Source organism: Chrysochloris asiatica, unplaced genomic scaffold, assembly GCF_000296735.1.
Source record: "Chrysochloris asiatica unplaced genomic scaffold, ChrAsi1.0 scaffold00231, whole genome shotgun sequence".
Lineage (NCBI taxonomy): Eukaryota > Metazoa > Chordata > Mammalia > Afrosoricida > Chrysochloridae > Chrysochloris > Chrysochloris asiatica.
In genome coordinates this window covers 1,773,253-1,796,146 of record NW_006408749.1, presented here as the reverse complement: position 1 = coordinate 1,796,146, position 22,894 = coordinate 1,773,253, and the positions used below count along the sequence as shown (strand labels likewise).

Sequence of the window (22,894 nt, the reverse complement as noted above, 5' to 3'; positions counted from 1 at the left end):
CTTGATGGCACTTAACATTGAGCATCTTCAATACACTGGACTATGGTTCCCAAAGTTCTCTGCCCATTGGAATCACCTGGAGAAATTCTAAAACTAACTGCATCCCATCTGCAGAAATGATGATTTAATTGATTTGGGGTGTGGCCTGGGCGGTGGAACTTGAAAAAGATCCCCAGGTGATATTAATGTGCAGATAAGTTTGAGAACCACTGCTATAGGCCCAGAGTGGTTTATGGTGGCGTTCCATGACATAGTCTGTGGATCAGTTTCATGGGTTTCTCCTGAGAACTTGTTAGAAATGCAGATTCTCAGGTCCTCCTCCAGGTCTACTGCATCAGATTCTGAATTTTAACAAGATCCTAAGATGAGTCAAATATACATTAAAGTTTAAGATGTTCTGATAAATAGCACAAATAAAATCTTCCTTAATATAATGGCCCCCACCTTCCAGAGTGGAGTACTTGAGTGGTGCTGTGGGTTAGTGTGCTGGACTGCAGAGTCATTTTAACTGCAAGTGCGGTAGTTCAAGCTCACCAGCCACTCTTTGGAAACCCGATACAGGGTCACAATGGGTCAGAACGTACTTGACAGCACTTAACAATAACAACCTTCCAGAGTAAACAGGGCAGGGTGTGGGGAAGAAGGAGAGGGGTCATCTGATATGGAGTAGAGAACTGGGGCGTTAGTACTGATGAGGAAATGTACATGTTAGAGACAGGAAGTAAGCACCTTGTAACGATGATCTGGACATTGGGGCCACCCAGTCATAGTGATGTACATATTATAATATCCATGCCTGATTTCACTAGATCCACAAACCTTAGCAGTAGTTACACCAAAATAGATTTCTTTCTATGAAGTGTCTATCACTTAGAACTATAAGTGATAATTATGCATGAAAACTGAGATTACCCAGGTAAGATAAATCCTCCTACTACAAAATATTCCAACTGGAATCTCAGAACTTCAGACGAAATCCTCTTTCATTGTATACTTAGGAGTATTATAAAAAAGGTGTGAAGACAGGGTTCACAAAAGGCATTGTCTTTTAAATAATTGCTCTTCAAGTTGGTAATATTTATTGTAACCTTAATGAGCATACTCTGGCTCAGCATTTTCACTCCTATGAATCAGAGACATGCATAAAGATAGTAAAACAAGACTGTTTGATGCAGTGTTAGTTACAATAGTGAAAAATTGTAAAACAGTGAAAATATGAATGTCTACCAGTATGGGAATGGTTAAATAAATGCTCCTTACAAGTGAGGATGGAGAGAGTTCATCTCTCATCCTTCGAACATATTATCAAGAGGGACCAGTCCCTGGAGAAGGACATCATGCTTGGTCAGTGAAAAAGAGGAAGACCCTCAACAAGGTGAATGAACACAGCAGTTGCAATAATGGCCTAAATCATAGCAATGATTGGGAGGATGGTGCAGGATCAGACAGTGTTTCCTTCTGTTATGCATGGGGTCATTATGAGTCAGATGGCACCTAACAACAACTGCACTGTGGAGTATTACAAAGCCATTAAAAATCATTATAAACCAAGATTTAATGACTTGGAACGAAGCTTACAATATATTAAGTAAAAAAAACAAGCCTCAATACAATATGTACATTATGATGGCACTAGTTTTATTTTTTTTAAGTATTTAGATATGCTTAATCAACAAATTCTCTGCTATTCATAAGGTTTTCAGTGACTAAATATTTGGAAGTAGTTCATCACTCTTTCTTCCTGGTCTCTCTTTGTCTGGAAGCTCATCTGAAACCTGTCCACCATGGGTATTTAAAATACCGGTGGCATAGCTTTCAGAATCACAGCAACTCACAAGCCACCACAGTACGACAAACTGACAGAGAAGTGGTGCATTGAAGGAACTGGCAAACAACAAGGCACCAGGAGTTGATGGAATAAAAATTGAAATCTTTTAAGAAAGTGAGGCGGCACAGGTGGCACGTACTCATGTCTGCCAAGAAATCTGGCTGACTGATTGGAAGAGAGCCATATTTGTGCCCATTCCAAAGAGAGGTGATCCAATGGAATGCGGAAGTCATTGAACATTCTCTTTGATATCCCATGGGAGTTAAATTTTGCTAAAGGTAATACAGGAATGGCTACAATCATACACTGACAGAGAACTTCCAGAGGTTCAAGTCAGATTCAGAAGAGGCCGTGGAACAAGGGATACCATTGCTGATGTCTGATGGATCTTGGCTGAAAGCAGAGAATATCAGAAAGATGTTTGCCTGTGCTTTATTGACTACACAAAGGCTTTCAATTGTGTGGATCATGACAAGCTATGGACAACATTGCGAAGTATGAGTATTCAGGAACATTTAATTGTGCTCATGAGGCAGTTGTTCGAACAGAACATGGGAACACTGAATGGTTTAAATTAAAAAAAGTGTGCGACAAGGTTGTATTATTTCACCATACTTATTCAACCTGTATGCTGAGCAAATAATCTGAGAAGCTGGATTCTATGAAGAAAAACGTGGCATCAGGATTGCAGGAAGACTCATTAACAACCTGCAATATGCAGATGATACAACCTTGCTTGCTGAAAGTGAAGCTGAAAGTGAAGAGGACTTAAAACAATTACTGATGAAGATCAAAGAGCACAGCCTTCTGTATGGATTACATCTCGATGTCAAGAAAACAAAAATACTCACCATTGGACCAATAAACATTCTTATCAACAGAGAAAAGACTGAAGTTGTCAAGGACTTCATTCTTCTTGGATCAACTATCAACACTCATGGAAGCAGCAGTCAGGAAATCAAACAACGTATTGCATTAGGCAAATCTGCTGCACAAGACCTTTTTAAAGTGTTGAAGAGCAAAGATGTCAGCTTGAGGACTAAGGGTGTGCCTGATCCAAGCCATGGTATTTTCAATAGCCTCATATGCATGCGAAAGCAGGACAGTGAATAAGGAAAACCATAGAAGAATTGATGCTTTTGAGTTATGGTGTTGGAGGAGAATATTGAAAGTGCCATGGGCTGCCAAAAGAACCAATAGATCTGTTTTGGAAGAAGTGCAGCCAGAGTGCTCCTTGGAGGCCAAGATGGCCAGACTTTGTCTCTCATACTTCGGACATATTGTCAGGAGGGGACAAGTCACTGGAGAAGGCTATCATGTTTGGTAAGGTGGAGGGTCAGAGAAAAAGAGGAAGAGCCCCAACGAGATGGATTAGCCAAGTGGCAGCATTGATGGACTCAAGCGTGGCAAGAGTAGTGAGGTCGGCCCCGGATTGGGCAGTGTTTTGTTTTGATGTGCATAAGGTCACTATGGGTCCGTACCGACTTGATGGCACCTAACAACAACAATCAATAAATTAAAAAAAAAAAAAAAAGACTGCAAGGGTATATGATAGAATATTAACAGTGACTGTCTTTGGGTGATTAAATTATAGGTAATTCTTACATTCTTCTTTGTTAATCTGTATTTCTTAAGTTTTCAACAATAAACGTGTATTACCTTTGTATATAAATAATAGAAGTTCTTATTTAAAAAAAAAAAAAACACCCTCTAAAATATCAATTAAGGAGCTCTGGTAGCGTTGTTGTTGTTGTTGTTATGTGCTGTGGAGTAGGTTCCGACTCATAGCGACCCTGTACAGGGTTTCCGAGGCTGGAAATCTTTACGGGAGCAGAAAGCTTCATCTTTCTCCCGCGGAACAGCTGGTAGTTTCGAACTGCTGACCTTGCGGCTCGCAGCCCAATTCGTAACCACTACGTAGTGGTTACGAATTGGGCTGCTAACCCAAGCACATGGCATGTATGAAGTATGAATCCAGGAAAATTGGAAGTTGTTAAAAATGAAATGGAATGCATCAAGATAGATATCTAGGCATCGAGTTGGTACCTACTCATAGCACAACAAAATGAAACAATGCCCAGTCCTGCGCCACTTCACAATCGTTATGCTTGAGCCCATTGCTGCTGTCATTGTGCCAATCCATCTCGTTGGGGGTCTTCATCTTTTTCTCCAACCTTCCACTTTACCATATCCTTCTCCAGGGACATTATGTCTGAAGTATGAGAGACAAAGTTTGGCCATTCTGGTTTCCAAGGTGCACACTTCCTGTATGGATTGGTTTATTCTTTTGGCAGTCCATGGTATTTTTAATGTCCTCCTCCAACATTGTAACTTAAATGCATCAGTTCTTTTGTGGTCTTCCTTATTCACTGTCCAACTTTCATATTTATATGGTTATTGATAATATCATGGTTTGCGTTAGGTGCAACATATCTTTGTTGTGGAACACTTTAAAGAGGTCTTGTGCAGCAGATTTGCCTAATGCAATATGTCAATTGATTCTTGACTGCCATGAATGTTAATGGTAGATATGATCAAAATAAAGTATTTGACAACTTCAGTCTTTTCTCCATTTCTATGGATGTTGTTTATTTGTTCAATGGTGAGCATTTTTGTTTTCTTTACATTGAGGTACAACCCATATCAAAGGTCTTTGATCTTCCTCAGTAAATATTTTAAGTTCTCTTCACTTTCAGCAAGCAAGGTTGTATCATCAGCATATCACAGATTGTTAATGAGTCTTCCTGCAATCCTGATGCCACGTTCTTCTTCATATAATCCAGCTTCTCTGTTGTTGTTGTTGTTGTTAAGTGCTGTCGAGTCAGTTTTGACCCATAGTGACCCTGTATACGTTTTCCAAGGAGCGGATAGTGATCTTGAACCACCAACCTTGTGGTTCAAATGACTTTGCAATCCAGTGCATTAGCCCACAGTGCTACACCAGGACTCCAGGACTCTGATATAGGCATTACTGAACTGAAATAGACTGCTATTGGCCATTATTATTATGAAAATAATATGATGTACTATGCCTGGAATGCAAAGTTGAAGAGGAATAAAAAGATCATTTCAAGATTTACATTGGTATATAATGTTGTCTGTGATAGGATAATATCCATCCACCTACAAAGAAGACTACTATTATTCAAATTTATGCACCAACCACTAAAGCCAGTGATGATGAAACTGAAGAATTTTACCAACATACTCACTGTGAATTTGATCAAACATGCAGTCAAGATGTACTGATGATTACTGATTATTGGAATGCAAAGGTTGGGAAATTAAGAAAAATCAATGGTTGGAAAATATGATGATAGAAACGATACTGGTGATTGCTTGATATAATTTTGCAAGATGAATGACCTCGTCATTACAAATACCTCTTTTATAAAACATAAAAGACAACTATACACATGGACTTCACCAGATGGAATACACAGAAATCAAATTGACTACATCCGTGGGAAGAGATGGTGAAAAAGCTCCATATCTTCAGCCAAAATAAAGCCAGGGGGCAGACTGTGGAACAGACCATCAATTACTCATATGCAAATTAAGGGTGAAGCTCAACAAAATGAAAACAAGTCCACAAGAGTGAAAGTATGACATAGAACATATCCTACCTAAATTTAGAGATAATTTGAAGAACAGATTTGATGCTTTAGACACTAATGATCGAACACCAAAAGAGTTGTGGGATGTCATCAAGAACATCATACAGTTAGAAAGCAAAAGATCATTAGAAAGACAAGACTGAAGAAAAAGACCAAAATGGATGTCAGAAGAGACTTTCAAAATTGCTCTGAGAGTATAGATGCTAAAGCAAATGGAAGAAATGAGGAGGAAAAAGAACTGAATAGAAAATTTCAAAGGTCAGTTTGAGAGGGGAAAAAAATCAAATATTAAAAATGAAATGTGCAAAGATGGTCTGTTCCACAGTCTGCCCCTGGCTTTGTTTTAGCTGAAGATACGGAGCTTTTCCACCATCTCTTCCCACAGATGTAATCAATTTGATTTCTATACATTCCATCTAGTGAGGTCCATCCATGTGTATAGTCATCATTTATGTTGTTCAAAAAAGGTATTTGCAATGAACACATCAAGGCCATATTTTCCAACCACTGACCCTTCTTCTTTGTTTCCAACTTTTGCATTCCAGTCACCAGTAATTATCAATACATCTTGATTGCTTGTTTGATCAATTTCAGACTAAAGAAGTTGGTAGAATTCTTCAATTTCATCATCACTGGCTTTCGTGGTTTGAATAATAGTGGTATTAACTGGTCTTACTCTTAGGTGTATGGATATTATCCTATCACAGACAGTGTTGTACTTCATGACAGATCTCAATATGTTCTTTTTGATGATGAATTAAGCACCATTTCTCTTCAAATTTGTCATTCCTGTCATAGAAAACTATGTAATTGTCATATTCAAAATGGCCAATACCAGTCCATTTCAGCTCACTAATGCCTAGGATAACAATATTTATGCATTCCATTTCATTTTTGTCAATTTCCATTTTTCCTAGATTCATACTTTGTACATTCCATGTTCTAATTATTAATGGATGTTTACAGATGTTTCTCTTCATTTTGAGTTGTCCCCCATCAGCAAATGAAGGTCCCGTGGGCTTTACTCCTTTTGCCTCATCACAGTCAACTCTACTTTGAGGAGGCAGCTCTTTCCTAATTGCATTTTGAGTGCCTTCCAACGTAAGGGGCTCATCTTCCAGCACTATGTCTGACGGTGTTCTAGTGCTGTTCATAGGGTTTCAGTGACTAAATATTCAGAAGTAGTTTGTCTTTCCTTTGTCTGGAAGCTCATGTGAAATCTGTCCACCATGGGTGACTCTACTGGTATTTAAAATAGCCATGGCAGCTTCCAGAATCACAGCAGCACAAAAGCCACCACAGTACGGAAAACTGACAGATGATTAGTGTCTGAGGATGTGGGATATGGGATATCACTGCTGACATGAGATGTATTTTGGCTGAAAGCAGAGAATACCAGAAAGATGTTTACCTGTGATTATACAAAGGCTTTCAACTATGTGGATCATGACACACTGTGGATAATATTTTGAAGAATGGTATTCTAGAACACTTAATTGTGCTCATAAGGAACCTGTACATAGACCAAGAGTTAGTCAATCATTGAACAAGGGGACACTGATAGGTTTCAAATCAAGAAATGTGTGCACCATGGTTGTATTCTTTCATGATATTTATTCAATCTGTTTTCTGAGCAAATAATCTGAGAAGCTGGAATATATGCAGAAGAGTGTGCATCAGGATTGGAGGAAGGCACATTAACAATCTGATGTATGCAGATGACACAACCTTAACTGCTGGAAGTGAAGAGGACTTAAAATACTTACTGATGAAGATCAAAGATCGCAGCCTTCAGTATGGGTTGCATTTCAATGTAAAGAAAACAAAAATCCTCACCACTGAACCCATAAACATCACCCTGATAATTGGAGACACATTTGAAGTTGTCAAAGATTTAATTAAGCTCAAATCAACCCTCAACACTCATGGAAGCAGCAGTCAAGAAATCAAACTATATATTGTATTAGGCAATCTGCTGCCCAAAACCTCTTTAAAGTGTCCAAGAACAGATGTTGGTTTGAGGACTAAGGTGTTCCTGACCCAAGCCATGGGAATTTCAGTAGCTGTATATGTATGTGAAAGTTGGACAGTAAATAGGAAGATTGTAGAAAATTAATGCATTTGTGTTATATTGTTGGAGAAGAATATTAAAAATATAGGGACTGCCAGAAGAACAAACAAATCTGTACTGGAAGAAGTACAGTAAGAATGCTCCTTAGAAGCCAGGATGGTGAGACTATGTCTTTCATACTTTGGACATATTATCAGGATGGACCATTACCTGGAGAAGTACATTTTGTTTTTGTTTGTTTGTTAAGTGCCGTCGAGTCGGTTCCGACCCATAGCGACCCTGTACAGGGTTTCCGAGGGTGTAAATCCTTACGGGAGTAGAAAGCCTCATCTTTCTCCTGCGGAGCGGCTGGTAGTTTCGAACTGCTGACCTTAAGGTTCACAGCCCGATTCGTAACCACTACGCTACCAGAGCTAGAAGTACATTATGCTTGGTAAAATGGAGGGTCACCGAAAAAGAGGAAGGCCCCAAACAAGATGGATTGGCATAGTGGCAGAAACAATGGGCTCTAGTATAGTATCAAGTGCTAGCCAGGTCACAAATGGATTTTGTTCCCTTTAAGCTAGGAAATTAAACTCTTGGAGTTTTGTTAGGCAAGATGATTTTTTAGGCCACTGGGAGAACTTTTAGCATAGGTACTTCCATCATAAATTTCATATGCTGATTATAGCTATGGCCGTTACGAAGTTTGTGAGCACGTTTTACAGCTTTGCTGAAAATTCTTTCAGCTCTCACTTTAAAGGTGATGATTGAATACCTAGTTGTTTCTCATACTTCAGATACATTGTCAGGAGGGACCAGTCTCTAGAGAAGGACATCATGATTGGTAAAGTGGAGCGTCAGAGAAAGAGAGGAAGACCACCAATGAGATCGATTGGCAGGGTGGCAGTGCCGATGGGCTCAAGCGTAACGACAATTGTGAGGATGGAACAGGAACTGGCAGCGTTTCATTCTGTTGTGTATAGGGTTGCTATTAATCAGAACCTAACAACAACAGCAAGCTGTCTTTGTGCAGTTAATTCCCTACTCTCTTTGTCAAAAAGTGCTAGCACACATTCTTCCAGTACGTAACATATAGCCAAAAAGGCTGGCCCACTGAGTTACTGTTGTTGTTGTTAGGTGCCATCGAGTCGGTACCAACCCATAGCAACCTTATGCACAGCAGAACGAAACACTGCCAGATCCTGGGCCAGCCTCACTACTGTTGCCACGCTGAGTCCATTGATCACTGATCACTGAGTTACTAGGTACCTAAAAAGAAGGACAAAAGTAAACAGGAAGTTTGGTTCTTGGAGAATTCACAAATTCAACCTATAGTGCTAAAAAAGTAGTGGAATGGGAAAGTTAATCAGGTTAGCAGGAGACATGCACTAACAATTTGATTACAATATCTAATCCAAAAGTGACTGATTGACTAACAGTGGTGGTGGTAGTGTGCCGTGGAGTCGGTTCCGACTCATAGCAATCCTGTATAGGGTTTCCTAGGCTGTAAATCTTTACGGGAGCAGAAAGCCTCATCTTTCTCCCACAGAACGGCTTTCGAACTGCTGACCTTGAGGTTAGCGTTCCGACTCGTAACCACTACGCTACCAGAGCTCCTTAATTGACTAACAGTGAGCCTTCCTAATTAGAGTCACAGAGCCAAAGCACTCAATGGTTTTATTCTCAACAATCTAGATCTTCTTACAGTGGGCTTCTGTGCATGCTAAAAAAAAGTGCTGATTATGATGTTAGCAAAGAAAATAACTCACTAATAACTAACCAGGAGCCATTTTTGTTTTGGTAGGTTGCTGAGGAGAGAGGGGGGTGGCAGAAGCAAGGAATATATGCCTGGGAGCTGAAATCCAACAGTTTACTTTATGTATTAAATGATCCACAGTTGAGGGATCTGACTAATTTTTTGTGTCTCCGAACTGTTCATTTGGCATAGCATACATATGACTAATCTGACATCTAGGTTTTGGCACTAGTGTTGATTTGGTATTATCGTCCCCCTTACAAACAAATCAAAGAGCATTCAGAAATGTCAAGCCAATTAGGATAGATCCTTTGGGCAAGTAGATGCACATAAATGAATGTCATACATGGTTTCTCAGTATACCTAAGTGATGCCAGGGAAGTTAACCAAGGTCCTCTGTCAACCCATTCCTTGAGCTTCTTTTGACAAAACTGGGCTGTACAGACCATGGTCCTGACCCAGTATGGAAAGTCCTATGTTCCTCTCAATGCCCAAGAGATTTGTACCTGTCCACATTCTTCTTCCTCTTCATGAAGGTGTAGTTCTCAGTAATGGTGGTAGGTAGATCCAGTTTATTTTGTGAGTCAGTGTTCTGCAGAACTGTGGATAATGTCATCACATAGACTTAAATCAAAGGTTATATGATCATTTGTGATTTCGTGGCATTGCACGGCCCATATAAGCTAAGCAAATGAAGTGAGACTTCTCTCTCAAAGAACTTTCTTCTTGATTATCCACTTTAAGAGATGGATAGTGTTGTGAATAATGAGAAGCATAAATGCATTAGTTCATTTCTGATTTTGGAATATCATGATGAAACTATGCCTCCTGATTCTAGAAGAACTTCCAGGCCAAAGCGTTGACAGCAAAAGCTATTTTTGTGGAGAAGAAATGATGCCCGTATATGAGTCTGTATTCATGGAGGATGGAGAGACCATCAGAAAAATAGCACTGGAGACCGAGAGACCACCTCAGGTTGAGGTCCATGTTTGGACTATTCGAAAAGGTGAGTAATTAACGGGGCACAGAGAAGGAGGGGAAGACTCACTTGAATGTTGCTTTACCCTCTTCCTGTTTGGGTCAAAACTTTCCCTGATTGCTTAGAAAATAAAACATGTTTAACATGGTTATCACTATGGCCTTTAAATTTAACCATGGGGTTTGCTAAAATGCAAGTATTTTCCCTTGTAGTCTGTTATCTTCCTCAAATCACCAAATACTACAGCGATGGTTTTCAAACCTGGATGTACATCCGAATCATCTGGGAAACTGTCTTGTTTTTTGGTTTTGCATGTTTAAAAAAGACCCAGAGGTCCTGATTAATTGGTCTGGCATGGTGCTTGGGCATCAGTGTTGTTTTATTTTGAATTGTTCAAACTTCTTGGATGATTTTAATATGCAGCCAGTGTTTAAAACTGAATGCAATCTACCATCCTTTCCAATACAAAGATGAACAAACATGAAAATTCATGTATTCAGTGTGAAGTTAAATCCCCAAAATCATACTATGTGCTCTGGAGTAATACAATCTTAAAATATCATCCCTGCCCTCAAGAAGATTATAGTCTCACTTGAGAAACAATCCCAATCATGGTGTGTGCTTTCTTTTCTGATTACATACATTGATAATCATAAGAAACTGCATTCCATTCATTGTGATCTTGCAGCTATTTGAAACACTCCATAGATACAAGACTAGTGTTTGGCTGGTCTGGTAATATTTTCTAGGAATCCAAGAGGTGACATTTTAATTGGAAAATAGTACACATCCCTTTTCTACTGGCTCCCACAAACTTCAGCACACATCGGAACCATGCAAGGATATGATTTAAAATGCAGGATCCTGGGCCCATTGAAGAACTGTGAATTCAGTAGGCTTTGGGTAAGATCTAAGCATTTGCATTTAAAATACCTAGCCTGGTGGTTCTAATGCAGACAGCACATGCACCATCCCTTGAGAAGCACATCTGTAGTAGTTGTCGGATTTTCTCCCCCTTTTTACAACCACCTTTCTTTCTTTATGGAGCGCTGGTGTTGCTGTGCATTAAATGTTGGGCTACTAACCCAAAAGTTGGCAGTTCAATCGTACCAGCACTCCGCAGGAGAAAGTTGAGACTGTCTACTTCCATAAAGATTTATAGTCTTGGAAACCCAAAGGAGCATTCGACTTTGTCCTATGGAGTCACTATGCGTCAGAATCAACTTGATGGCAGTGGGTTGGATTTGTTTTTCACTTCTTTATTTCTCTAAAGACTATTTTCCTCCCCACCTCACCCCCCCGATATGCAACAACATGCATATCATATGTTTCTCATCCATGCTTATTTTTGTTCTATATCTAGGGATGTTGATTTTGATCTCTACCTCCTTAGTTCATCCATAGCTGGCCACCTAGGAAAAGCACTGTCATGTTGATTTCTCTAGCAGTGAGGCTCACAGTTCATCTCCTCACATCTCTCACCCCACAGAGATGTCTAGATGTTTGTCAGCTTTGTAGTGTAGCATCTAAGTCATCCCTTATCCACAGTGCTAGGTAATGATTGCTGGGCAAAGAAAAACTCAGGCTTCATTTACTTTACCCCCCACAGGCCTCTTGAGGGTTCAGTGGGCTGGTAGCATGTTGCTCTTTAAGGGCAAGGTAGTTTGCAGTTGTTTACCTATTACCCTCATAAACAAACAAAATACTGGGACAAGTTTGAAACTTTGGGAGCCACTTTAACTCTCCCCATTTTTTGTTTTGTTTTGTTTTTTTATATAAGGGTAAAGGAGCTGTTATTATTTCCCAAAGGGAAGTATGCTTTTCAATGAGGTTAGGAACAGGGGCAGCTTCTCCATTTACACAAACAACCTGCCTGCAGTCCTACTGCTGGCTCTCATTGCTTAGCCAGGAGGGCAGCCCAGTGGTTTGGCAGGGACATAGTCTACCCAGACTTGGGGCAAGGGCAGAATTTTTAATACTGCCTTTGGCTGCAGAAACTCCAACCAGCACCCATGCTTCATTCCATGTGGCTTCCCTAGGAGGGGGTCCCATGGTCAACAGCTCTAGCTCCCTTATCTCTATCCCCTGGAAAAGCCAAGGGGAGGCCATTGAGCCAAGGAAACAAATGGAGTCAATTATAACCATTGAGCCATCCAAGTTCCTGGTTAAGCACATTACACAGCCCAGCTCGATACTCCTAAGCCCCAGTAATGAGATGATATGCTCAGCCCAAGCAGAAAAAGGAGCTGGTGATTCCAGATATAGAGCCTGACCACCTGCCCCAATTTTTGCTTGACTCTAGGCATCCTCCAGCATTTCCACATTGAGAAGATCTCCAAGAGGATGTTTGAGGAGCTGCATCACTTCAAGCTGGTAACCAGAACAACCTTGAGTAAGTGGGACCACCATTTCTTTACTACTCTCACCCTGGAAATCCCATCAAGTTTTGAATTTAGTATTCTGTGGCTAAGTGCCATCGAGTCAGTGCTGACTCACAGTGGCTCTGAATAGGGTTTCCAAGGAGCGGCTGGTGAGTTTGTTTTGGTTAGCATTCCCATGCTGATCCTATAGCACCACACCAGGCCCCAAATAAAAGGCCTCTTCATTCTCAGTGACCATTAATGATGTTTAACAACATCATTCGTGGCTATACTATCTTTGAGTTGGGTGACTTACCAGTCACTGCAGTGTCTTAATGTGAACTTAAAAGCGGCCATGATAAGTACAAACCTAGATGTAGTGTGAGAATAAGCTACACAGGTCAAGGTGCCCGAGTATCCTTAATGAAATGTCTACAGCCAGAGCCTCAAGTTGGTTGGAGAAAGCTTCCAAGATTCCAGTACTTAGGGAGACTTTGCATCTGGTGATGGAGATTAGAAAGAGTGAAAATGAACTCTGCGTATCAATGCACTTGCTTTACGAAGGCTCTGTTTGGCTCTTTGGGGATGGCACCTGGGTAGCCATGTATCCTTAAAAACATTCAGACACTTGAGCATACATGCACTTTATACGTTAGATGGAACCTTAGATACTAGATACCACTAGGCACAGGGAGAAGGAGGAAAAGGTACAATCTCAGTCCACCAGGGAAGTCTAATGGGCAAGACAAAACATGAAAATGCCTTAAGTATGAATTAGTATACTTAGCATCATTCTGAAGAGTTAAATATCTAAGGGCTCAGGGGAATCTGCAAAGAACAATAAAAGCAAAGCCAAATGGTCGTACTCCAGGAAGGCTTCAGGGAGGTGGTGAGCTTTTAGTGTGTTTTGAAAGAGAAGGATGTGACTGGGCAACGGATCAGGAAATTGGTCCAGTGAGAGGGTGCAGCCTAAGAGAAGACTCAGACAGGAGCAAACTAGAAATGTGGGTGTGGGTTGGTGGGGGTGAGGAACAATTACAAAGGCCACATAGGGTGCACTGAAGACTGACAGGAGGTAGGAAGTAGTCAGAGAACTTGGAAGAACCTCCTTGAGAAGTTAAAATATAACACAGATAGTTGCCGCAAACTAACCAACAGCATGGTTCTGACTCACAATGGCCCTGGATAGGGTTTCTGAGGAGTAAAAAGCCTCATCTTTTTCTGGTGATCTACACTAGGCAGCTGGAAATATGATTGATGAGGTCAGCTGTTTCTCTTCTGCAGGAGACGGATAGAAAATAAACTATGGTATGAGAATTCAAACGGAGGATTTGGTTGTCCTTATGTGTGAGTAAGGAATAAATGAGGTAGAGTCTAGGATCCCAGGATCAATGGCATGGCTTATGAAATGATCGATTAATGGCAAATAACATTTTTTTTTTCTTAGCTCATATTGTGAACAAGGTAGTATACTATGTATAATGGTGGAAAGATGATTTAGACATAATATCTACTTACAGTTGTCAGTATTTGGGGTGCACCTCAAAATGTGCAGCTTCAGGAAGTGGGTAAATGAAGTGATTCTGCAGGTTCTGTAGGCCATAAAGAAAAATAAGCTCTACTTCAGTATATAATGTACCTTCTACTTCAGTATGTAATGTACCTTCTACTTCAGTATGTCATGTACTTTTCTGGCACATAGTAGGTATTTGGCAAAAGCTGTTGCCTACTTGGCCAACCCTTTGTTTCTTTTTCCTTTTCCCTTCCAATTTGGCCAGAGAGAATGGGAGTGGGGTGAATGAAGAATTCAAGGAAGAAAGGAGCAAAGTAATGGAATCCATAAGGAAAGAACCATGTTTCAATATGTCTAGGAAAAGAGAAGAGGTTCAAAATAGGCTCTGGATTAGGAGGAATTTGCTTACCTTGGCTAGCTGTGCACCATTGAGTCAGTTCTGACCATAGTGGCCCTGTATAGAGTTTCCAGGGCTGTAAATCTTTGTAGGAGCAGAAAGTCTCATCTTCCTCCCATGGAGTACCTGGTAAACTCAAACTGCTGATCTTGCAGTTAGCAGCCCAACACATAAGCCACTATGCCGTTTGGCTTCTTTGCTTACATTAGACTAAGAGTTATCTTGGGTGGAAGCACCATGAACACAGCAATAAAGAGAAGACTGAAGAAGATATCTGGAGTAGAAAGTTTGTTATGAAGGTTATTTGACAGAGCAAGACGATAGCAGGAGAAGGAAGACCTTTCCCCTTCAAGGACCAGGAGAGTTAGAAAAATAATGTTCCAGAGACATTGAGGGTTTTCCAGTGTCCAGCACAGAACGTGCTCTAAAATGTTTGCTCAATTAAAATGACAGAATGGGAAAACATAGAAGTTGGTAAGGAAATTTTTGGTAGTTGGACAGTTCAATGGAAGGAACAGAGAAAACAGGAAATAGAAGGGAATAGGACCTTAAACAACAGGAAATGAAAGGGATACATCTGTGTTTACTCAGTATAGAAACAGATCACATGGGAGATATGAGAATGGAGCAATATATGGTGCTGTAACTAAGGAGCTCTGGTAGCATAGTGGTTACGAATCGGACTGCTAATCTCATGGTCAGCAGTTTGAAACTACCAGCTGTTTTGTAGGAGAAAGATGAGGCTTTCTGCTCCCGTAAATATGTACAGCCTCGGAAACCCTACACAGGGTCACTACAAGTTGGAACCAACTCCACGGCACATAACCAACCAACCAGCCATAGGAGGAAATTTAGGGGTGCTAAAGAACAGTATGTGGATGGATATAGGAGGAGCAGAGGTGAGCAGTTTATTTATTTATTTATTTTAAATTTTTTAATGAAGGGTGGCAGAAACAGAGAAAAAGGCAGTACATCATCAAATAACCTAAAGCAATATTTGAGAGTCCTAAAGATTAGCAAAGTCCCAGTAATGCACCACCTACTGATTTCCAAAATGCCTTGTTAGACAACCTATTGCCAAGTGAGCTGCCTAAATAGCTAACAAACCAATAGTGGAACATTTTGTAAATTCTAAATGTACTGTAAAGATTCCAGGCATAATAGCTAGATTTTACTCTTGAGGAAGCAAATTACATATTATTCTTGGGATTTTTACCAATGATATGTGTTGAAATGAAAACTCCATGGCCCATTTTCCTTATCTGCCCATGAAGAGGTTTTTTGTTTTTTTTCTTTTCCTGAAACCATCTGACATTTATGTTCCAAATTCCCTGGTGGGTCCATGAGTGAGTGGGTAAGAATAGAGTATGTTGGTTTTACTCTTGATTTTCTCTGCTCTCCTTTTACACTCTCCTAGCTACTCTGTGTTTGTCTTTCAGGTCAGTGGAAGATATTCACCGAAGGTGAAGCTCAGATCAGCCAGATGTGTTCAAGTCGTGTGTGTAGAACAGAACTTGAAGATTTGGTCAAAGTTTTGTACCTGGAGAGGTCTGAAAAGGGCCACTGTTAGACGAGACAGTAGTGGATAGGATAAAGCAAGAAAAGTCAAGCTGCAGCTGGACTGCACGCTTATTTTGCTTGAGTCAACAGTGCCCCCAAATCCCAAACTCAAATGCAGTCAATTATTCACGCCATGCACAACATAACTTGCTCCTTTATGTGGAGTGGTGTGTCAGCCCTTAAACATCTCCTCCAAAGTGAGTTTTGAATTCTTTGTAGGAGGAAGAGGAATACAGCACCACAGCACTGCTCTCATTTCTTAGAGAATCACATTTCTTTACAGGTTAAAGAGCAAACAGAACCCCAGAGTTTGAATCTAGAAAGTTATTAAAATGACAACTAGAGAAGAGAATTGCTTAGTAGGAGCTTTGGAGTACAGAATAGTTATTTGTGTGAAATTAGACTTGTTGAATTTTAGAATTTTTAAAAAAATGTAACCCTCCATCCTAACATATACACACACAAATGTACACGCACAGTAAACTACATCATTCTGAGGCAAGGACAACCTAGACTCTACCCTTCTTTCTTTTGCCTGGCTACCAAGTAGCTTGGAGGTTGTTGACACCCAAGAAAATGAATAAGAATTTGTGAACAGAAGGCTCTGGCTTTGAGTCTTTGGTGTGGCTGTTGAAATGCCAACTGTGATGGCAGGGTGAAGATGAAGAACACCATTTTAAAATGATCTTCATGGAAAATGACTTTACCCTAATGATACCATGTCTCTTTTTCCTAAACCTCTGGAAACTTCATAAAGAAGTTAGACTTGGATGACAGTTTTTCAAATATGAACCCATAGAAGACTAAATAATTATTGAAGAAAGAAATGAATAAAAGTCAACAAGAACCTCACTTATTTTTTCAACTCACCAATTAATAGCTCTATAGTAAGTAAATTTTCTTGAGATCATAGCCCTGTAGCTAGAAAATTTAGGTTGAATTATTAAATTCTAGAAGTTTCTTAAAGGGATAACTTCCCTTCTATAAGCACAGGGATGGATGTTCATTTTGCAAAGTGGCTAAGTTCTCAGGATCATCAATTAGGAGAGTTCTTGTTTATGTAAGGAGCTGGGAATTTTGATAAAGATATTTATCTTAAGCCTTCTTACACCCACTCCTACATGATCAAACATGGGATTGAATCAGGGATCCTAGAGAAAGCAGCTTGCAAAGTATCTATTTGCAGTCTAATATTACAACAGAAATTATCCACTCAGAAGTTTGGCATTAGAAATCATCTTTGTGAGAAATACTGAAAATTCTCCACAGCAAGGATCCTCTAGACAGATTTGTTGCTTCTGAGGGGAATTAATGACCTCTAGACAGAAATATTGTTAAGTAACATTGAGTTGGTTCTGACTCACAGTGATCCTGTATAGAGTTTCCAGAGAGCAACAGGTGGATTTGAACCACCAACCTTGCGGTTTGAAGTCCAGTGCTTATCCTACAGTGCCACATCAGGGCTTAAAAATATTAAAGACCCAGAAATCCCATATTCCTCCCACTGTGACCGTAGGTGAGAAGAACACTCTCTTAGAGTATTTCATACCAATATGGAAAATAATAAAAGGCAACCTTTAAGGCAACCTGGAAAAAAGGAGTCTGTTCTCATAAAGGAACTCAAGGGCTTTGTAGCCAGGACTTTATGGGACAAGCCTCTCCCCAGCTCATCACACACATTGGCCTCAGAAGAAGGAAGTAGACCATCCTGAGTTGAAAAGCCACAGAACATCACTGGGGGAAGTGGGCCATGTCAAGCAGCTGCTGTCTCCCCACCCAGAGGTGGCGGTATCTTCATGGTATTGAGACTAGTAAACGGATCCTGAAATGAAGCAGTGATTCCCTTTTACAATGACTCATTCCAAAGCCTTCCCACCCAGGTGTTCTCTAAAAGCTCAAGCTTAAGGGAACACCCGGAGAGCTTCTCTAGATAAAGTCTTGCCTCCAGGTCCTGGAACACACCTTTACAAAGTACAACTGGAAACAGGAGCTGAGAAGCTATTTTAAGTCAATGTCGAACTCCTCACCCCAGTGTTTTGTGTTGGATAGGGAGTAGGACATAAGGAAAAGAGGCCTATAGTTAGCAGAGAAGAATGGATGTGGTTCTTCTTGTGTATTTATTTGTATCATAAGCACTTGGAACAACAAAGACCATCAGCACCATTTAGCAGTTGTAGCCATTTTATAGTTAACTCATGTAAGCAAGTTAAGAGTAACCTATTTACCATTTCACTCCTCTCACAGGACATGTACCTACATAAAGTACCTGTTTATGTAGTCACTGGATTACTGGATTTTTAAATTAATAAACCTAAATTTAATTTTGAAAACTCATCTGCAGTAATGTTGTGTGAGTGATTGGCTCTCTTCAATATTGCCCTTGCATTGGGTAACAGGTAGTCCGGGCTGTTTCACACTTTCACTCTCATGCTATATCATAAGAGTATGAACCTGGGAATCAGACTATCTCAGTTTTTAATCCAGTCTCTGCACTCAGGGCCTATTTTCTCAATCTCCCTAACTATAAAATGGAAATTATAGTTGTATTATTCACCTTTGCCTGCAATCTTGTGAAATTTTAATTACTCAGTACATGTAAGGTGATTAGAATAGTGTCTGCTGCATAGTCATCATTCATTTATAACTATGGATATTTAAGAATGAAGTGATGCTAAGATTGGCCATTGGTTTCTGGTCTCCCTTTAAGCCAAGATTTTTTCCCCCCTCATTATGATAACTTTATTATAGCAGTGGCCCAGTAGTACAATTATAAATTGAAAATATAGTGCACCTAAGTTATTTTGAGAAGAAAGCACTGAGTAGGCAAACATTCTCTTTACATTCTTGGTCTACATAAGCCACAAAGATGACTTTTAAAGGTTAGGAAGACAAAATAGTTTGTGATTTCAATCTGTTGTTGATTTGACAGATGGTTTTGGGGACATGAACCAGGAAAATTGTTTAAGAAAGAATATTTTCTCCTCACATTTAGAGAATAAGATGACACATTTCTACAGAAGGAGGCCTGGTGGTACAGTGGTTAAGTACTTGCTGCTAACCAAAATCAATGGCAGCTTGTTTCTGTAAAGATGACAACTTTGGCAAAGCTGTCTATGGGATGTTGTTGTTATGTGCCGTGGAGTCGGTTCTGACTTATAGCAACCCTGTACAGGGTTTCTGAGGCTGTAAATCTTTACGGGAGCAGAACACCTCATCTTTCTCCAGAGGAACAGCTAGCTGTCCCTGAGGTTCGCAGCCCGATTCGTAACCACTACCCTACTAGTGCTTATAATTTGGAAATCTGATATTATTTAAAATATGCGAATCTGACAATAGCAAATGTCAATCAAATAAATAATCTGTATTTTAATAACCCAAGAAGTAGTTCATTGGGGGAGTTTTTTTGTTTTGTTTTGGTTTTGCTTCGAAACCAAATTTTATTTTAAATTTTCCCCCGAAAATTGCATTCCTAAGAGAAGGAGAAAAAAATAGCATATTTATGCTGTTGTGGCTGTTATTGTTAAGTGCCACAGAGTTGATTTTGACTCATAATGATCCCGTCTAGGGTTCCTGAGGCTTTTTTTTTTTTGTAATATACAACCATTTAAAAAACCAAAGAGCACACCCCGCAAACCTTCCCCCGGCCATCAGCACACAGCCTCTTTCCCTCCTTGAGTCCAGGGTCTCCAGCTGCTCCATCTATCCAAATCATCATCTCTGCCTCCATCTCTGGTGTCACTGCTTCCCTGGATAGGGTCCTGCACTCCACTTTTCTCCCTTGATGGTGCCAGAGTCCTCCACTCCTGGACTGCAAGATTAACCAGTCCCCTGCTTTTGTTACAAAACATCTACCTTTACATTTGCAACATTCAATATCAGTCCTGATAGCAATTATTCACTATTGAACCACAAGAGTCTTAGCCCCATCTCCTTTCACCAGCCCCATCCAGACAGATTGGATATCACTCAGTGGAGATTCTACCTTCCTCCACACCCTCTGGATCTAGGCTCCGTCTTGAAAGCTTGTAAACCAGTCACTTTGTGACTTTGTAGTCCCCCCATTTTGGGTAGTCAATGTCTAAGTTGCCCATCCCTGTCAACCCTATGTACCGAGGTGGTGGGAATGATCCTCACTGTAACGATTTGTTCCCTCTTTTGAGCTACTACATCCATAAGTGTAAGTCAAGTTCATCAAACTGTCGCGGATTACACTTTTTTTCTTCTTCTTTCTTCCTCTAATCGAGTTCTGATCATCCAGTCATTGAAGCCAGGTCAAATGGGTGTTATCTCCAAGTATGGGTGCTCTTGTGCATCTCCCCTCACTTCATATAAGCTGGATGCTTCACTCTCCACTCTTGTCCTCTGTGGCCATGTCCCTAGGTCAAGGAGTCTCCAGGTCTTGCCATTCTGCTATAAGCCAAGATTTTTAAAGAGATTAGGGACAGAGGCCATTGACTTGGACATTAAGAGATGCCTCAATTTTGTTCTGCTGCTCAGTGGCACATTTGTATATGTAGGAGGGTACGAATTCTGTCACACATCTTGAACCAGAACAAAATTGCTCAAACACCTAACATCAGTTAAGTCTGTGCTATTACAGAAGCTGAAATTAAAGACTACTTCAAAAAGAGAGAAGTCAAACGTGTCAAGTACTGCTGAGATGTCAAATAATATATGAGGGAAAGTCGAAAAGTATTGCTAAAAAGTCACAGAAGCCTTTCTTAAGTATATCCAAATATGAATTTGAAGCTATTGTTTCCTGACATCCTTTATCAAGGTCTATATATTTCTGAAGGTCATGTTTCCAAAGAATTTTGCATTCTTCCATTTATAGCATGTCAAAATGGCAGTTGGGGCATCCTCTTAGGGACTCAAATCATGTTCCCTTTAAATGTTCTTTGAGTTTAGGGAATAAACAAAAATCTGAAGAGGCAAGTGCAGGACTGTAGAGTAGTTGGGGTAAGATTTCTCAGTGAAATTTTAGCAGAACAGGTTTTGTTACCCTTGAGGAATGAAGAGGTGCAGTGTCATGATAGAAAAAAAAAAAAAAAAAGTCTTTGGCACAAATTTCCTGGCCTTGTTCTCTCCAGTACCATTTCCAGTTTATGTAAAACTTCTTCCTAATAAGGACCTCCACCACTCGTCGGTCAGTTTTTTGCACTGAGGTGACTTGTGTATTGCTGTGATGCTACAAGCTATGCCACCAGTATTTTGAATGCCAGCAGGGTCACCCATGGTGAGTAGGTTTCAACTGACTAAGTAAGACACCCTCAGAAAGAGCAGGAGAGACAAACTACTTCCAAATTATTAGCTACTGAAAAAAAAAACAACCCGTGTGAAAAGCAGTGAAACACTGTCAGATAGCATCAGAATATTGAAACATGATGAAGAGCACTAGAATATTGTCAGATATAGAGCCAGAAAATGAGCCCCTCTGGTTGGAAGGTACTCAAAATACGAATGTGGAAGAGCTGCATCCTCAAAGTAGAACTGATGACATGAATAGAGTAAAGCTTTCAGGATCTTTGTTTGCTAATGGGGCACAACTCAAAATGAAGAGAAACAGCTGCAAACATCCATTAATAATTGTAACATGGAATGTATGAAGTATTTATTAAGTGCCATCGAGTTGGTCTGACTCATAGTGACCTAGTGTAGGGCTTCTGAGAAGCAGCTGGTGGGTTTGAACTGCTTACTTTGTGGTTTGTAGACCAGTGTTTATCCATTAGAGCCATGCCAAGGAATCAAAGTATGAATCTAGGAAAATTGGAAGTTGTCAAAAGTAGAATGGAATGCATAAACATGGATATTCCAGGCATTAGTGAGCTGAAATGGACTGGTATTGGCCATTTTGAATCTGACCATAACATTGTTTACTATGCCTGGAATGACAATTTGAAGAGAAATGGTGTCACACTCATCATCAAAAAGATCATTTCAAGATCTATCTTGAAGTATAATGCTGTGATAGGATAATATCCATATTCCTACAAAGAAGCCCAGTTAATACCACTATTATTCAAATGTATGCACCAATCACTAAAGACAATGATGATAAAATTGTGAAGAATTCTACCAACTTCTTCAGTCTGAAGTTGATCAAACATGCCATCAAGATGTATTGATAATTACTGGTGACTGGAATGCAAAGGTTGGAGACAAGGATTCGTAGTTGGAAAAAATGGTCTTAGTGATAGAAACGATGCTGAGGATTGCATGATAGAATTTTGCAAGACCAATGGCTTCTTCATTGCAAATGCCTTTTTTAAAATAAAAGACAACTGTACACATGGACCTCACAAATTGACTACATTTGTGGAAAAAGAAGGTGGAAAAGCTCCATAATATCAGCCAAAGCCAGGCCAGGGGTAGACTGTGGAAGAGATCATCAACTGCTCATATGAAAGCTCAAGCTGAAGCTGGCGAAAATTAAAACAAGTCCACCAAAGCCAAAATATGACCTTGAACATATCCCACCAGTAATTAATGATTATCTCAAGAAAAGATTTGACACATTAGACACAAATGATCAAAAATCAGAAATGTGGGATGACATCAAGAACATCATATAGGAAGAAAACAATAGGTCATTAAGAAGACAAAGAAAAAAGAAAGGTCAAAAATGTATGTCAGCGTGCAGACCCGGTCAGGAGTTCAAGTCCCCTTGGGCCCAAGTGTTGCTGACCGTCCAAACCATAGGCTCTGAGGATCAGACTTTAGCCACCTAGCAGACATAGCAAAATGTCCCTTATCTGATTATTCAGTTATGCTGGTTAGTAATTCCATACATGAGCCCTGGATACCCACAGATAAATGTAAAAACCTTCCCTA

The 22,894-nt window shown here is 40.0% G+C and overlaps 1 protein-coding gene across 4 annotated transcripts in view; it reads left to right on the top strand.

Annotated features, from left to right (window-relative positions):
* Positions 1 to 16,511, top strand: part of CHRDL1 (chordin-like 1) — a 250,102-nt gene extending 233,591 nt beyond the window's left edge. For 2 of the 4 annotated variants that reach the window (XM_006873241.1, XM_006873243.1), the window contains exons 9-11: positions 10,093 to 10,260; positions 12,536 to 12,625; positions 15,943 to 16,073. In XM_006873241.1, the coding sequence (XP_006873303.1) occupies positions 10,093 to 10,260; positions 12,536 to 12,625; positions 15,943 to 16,073 (389 nt within the window). Of the gene's footprint in view, positions 1 to 10,092; positions 10,261 to 12,535; positions 12,626 to 15,942 lie in introns of all 4 variants that reach the window. The other 2 variants (XM_006873242.1, XM_006873244.1) reach the window with 2 other exon arrangements.
* The last annotated feature ends 6,383 nt before the right edge of the window (positions 16,512 to 22,894 follow it).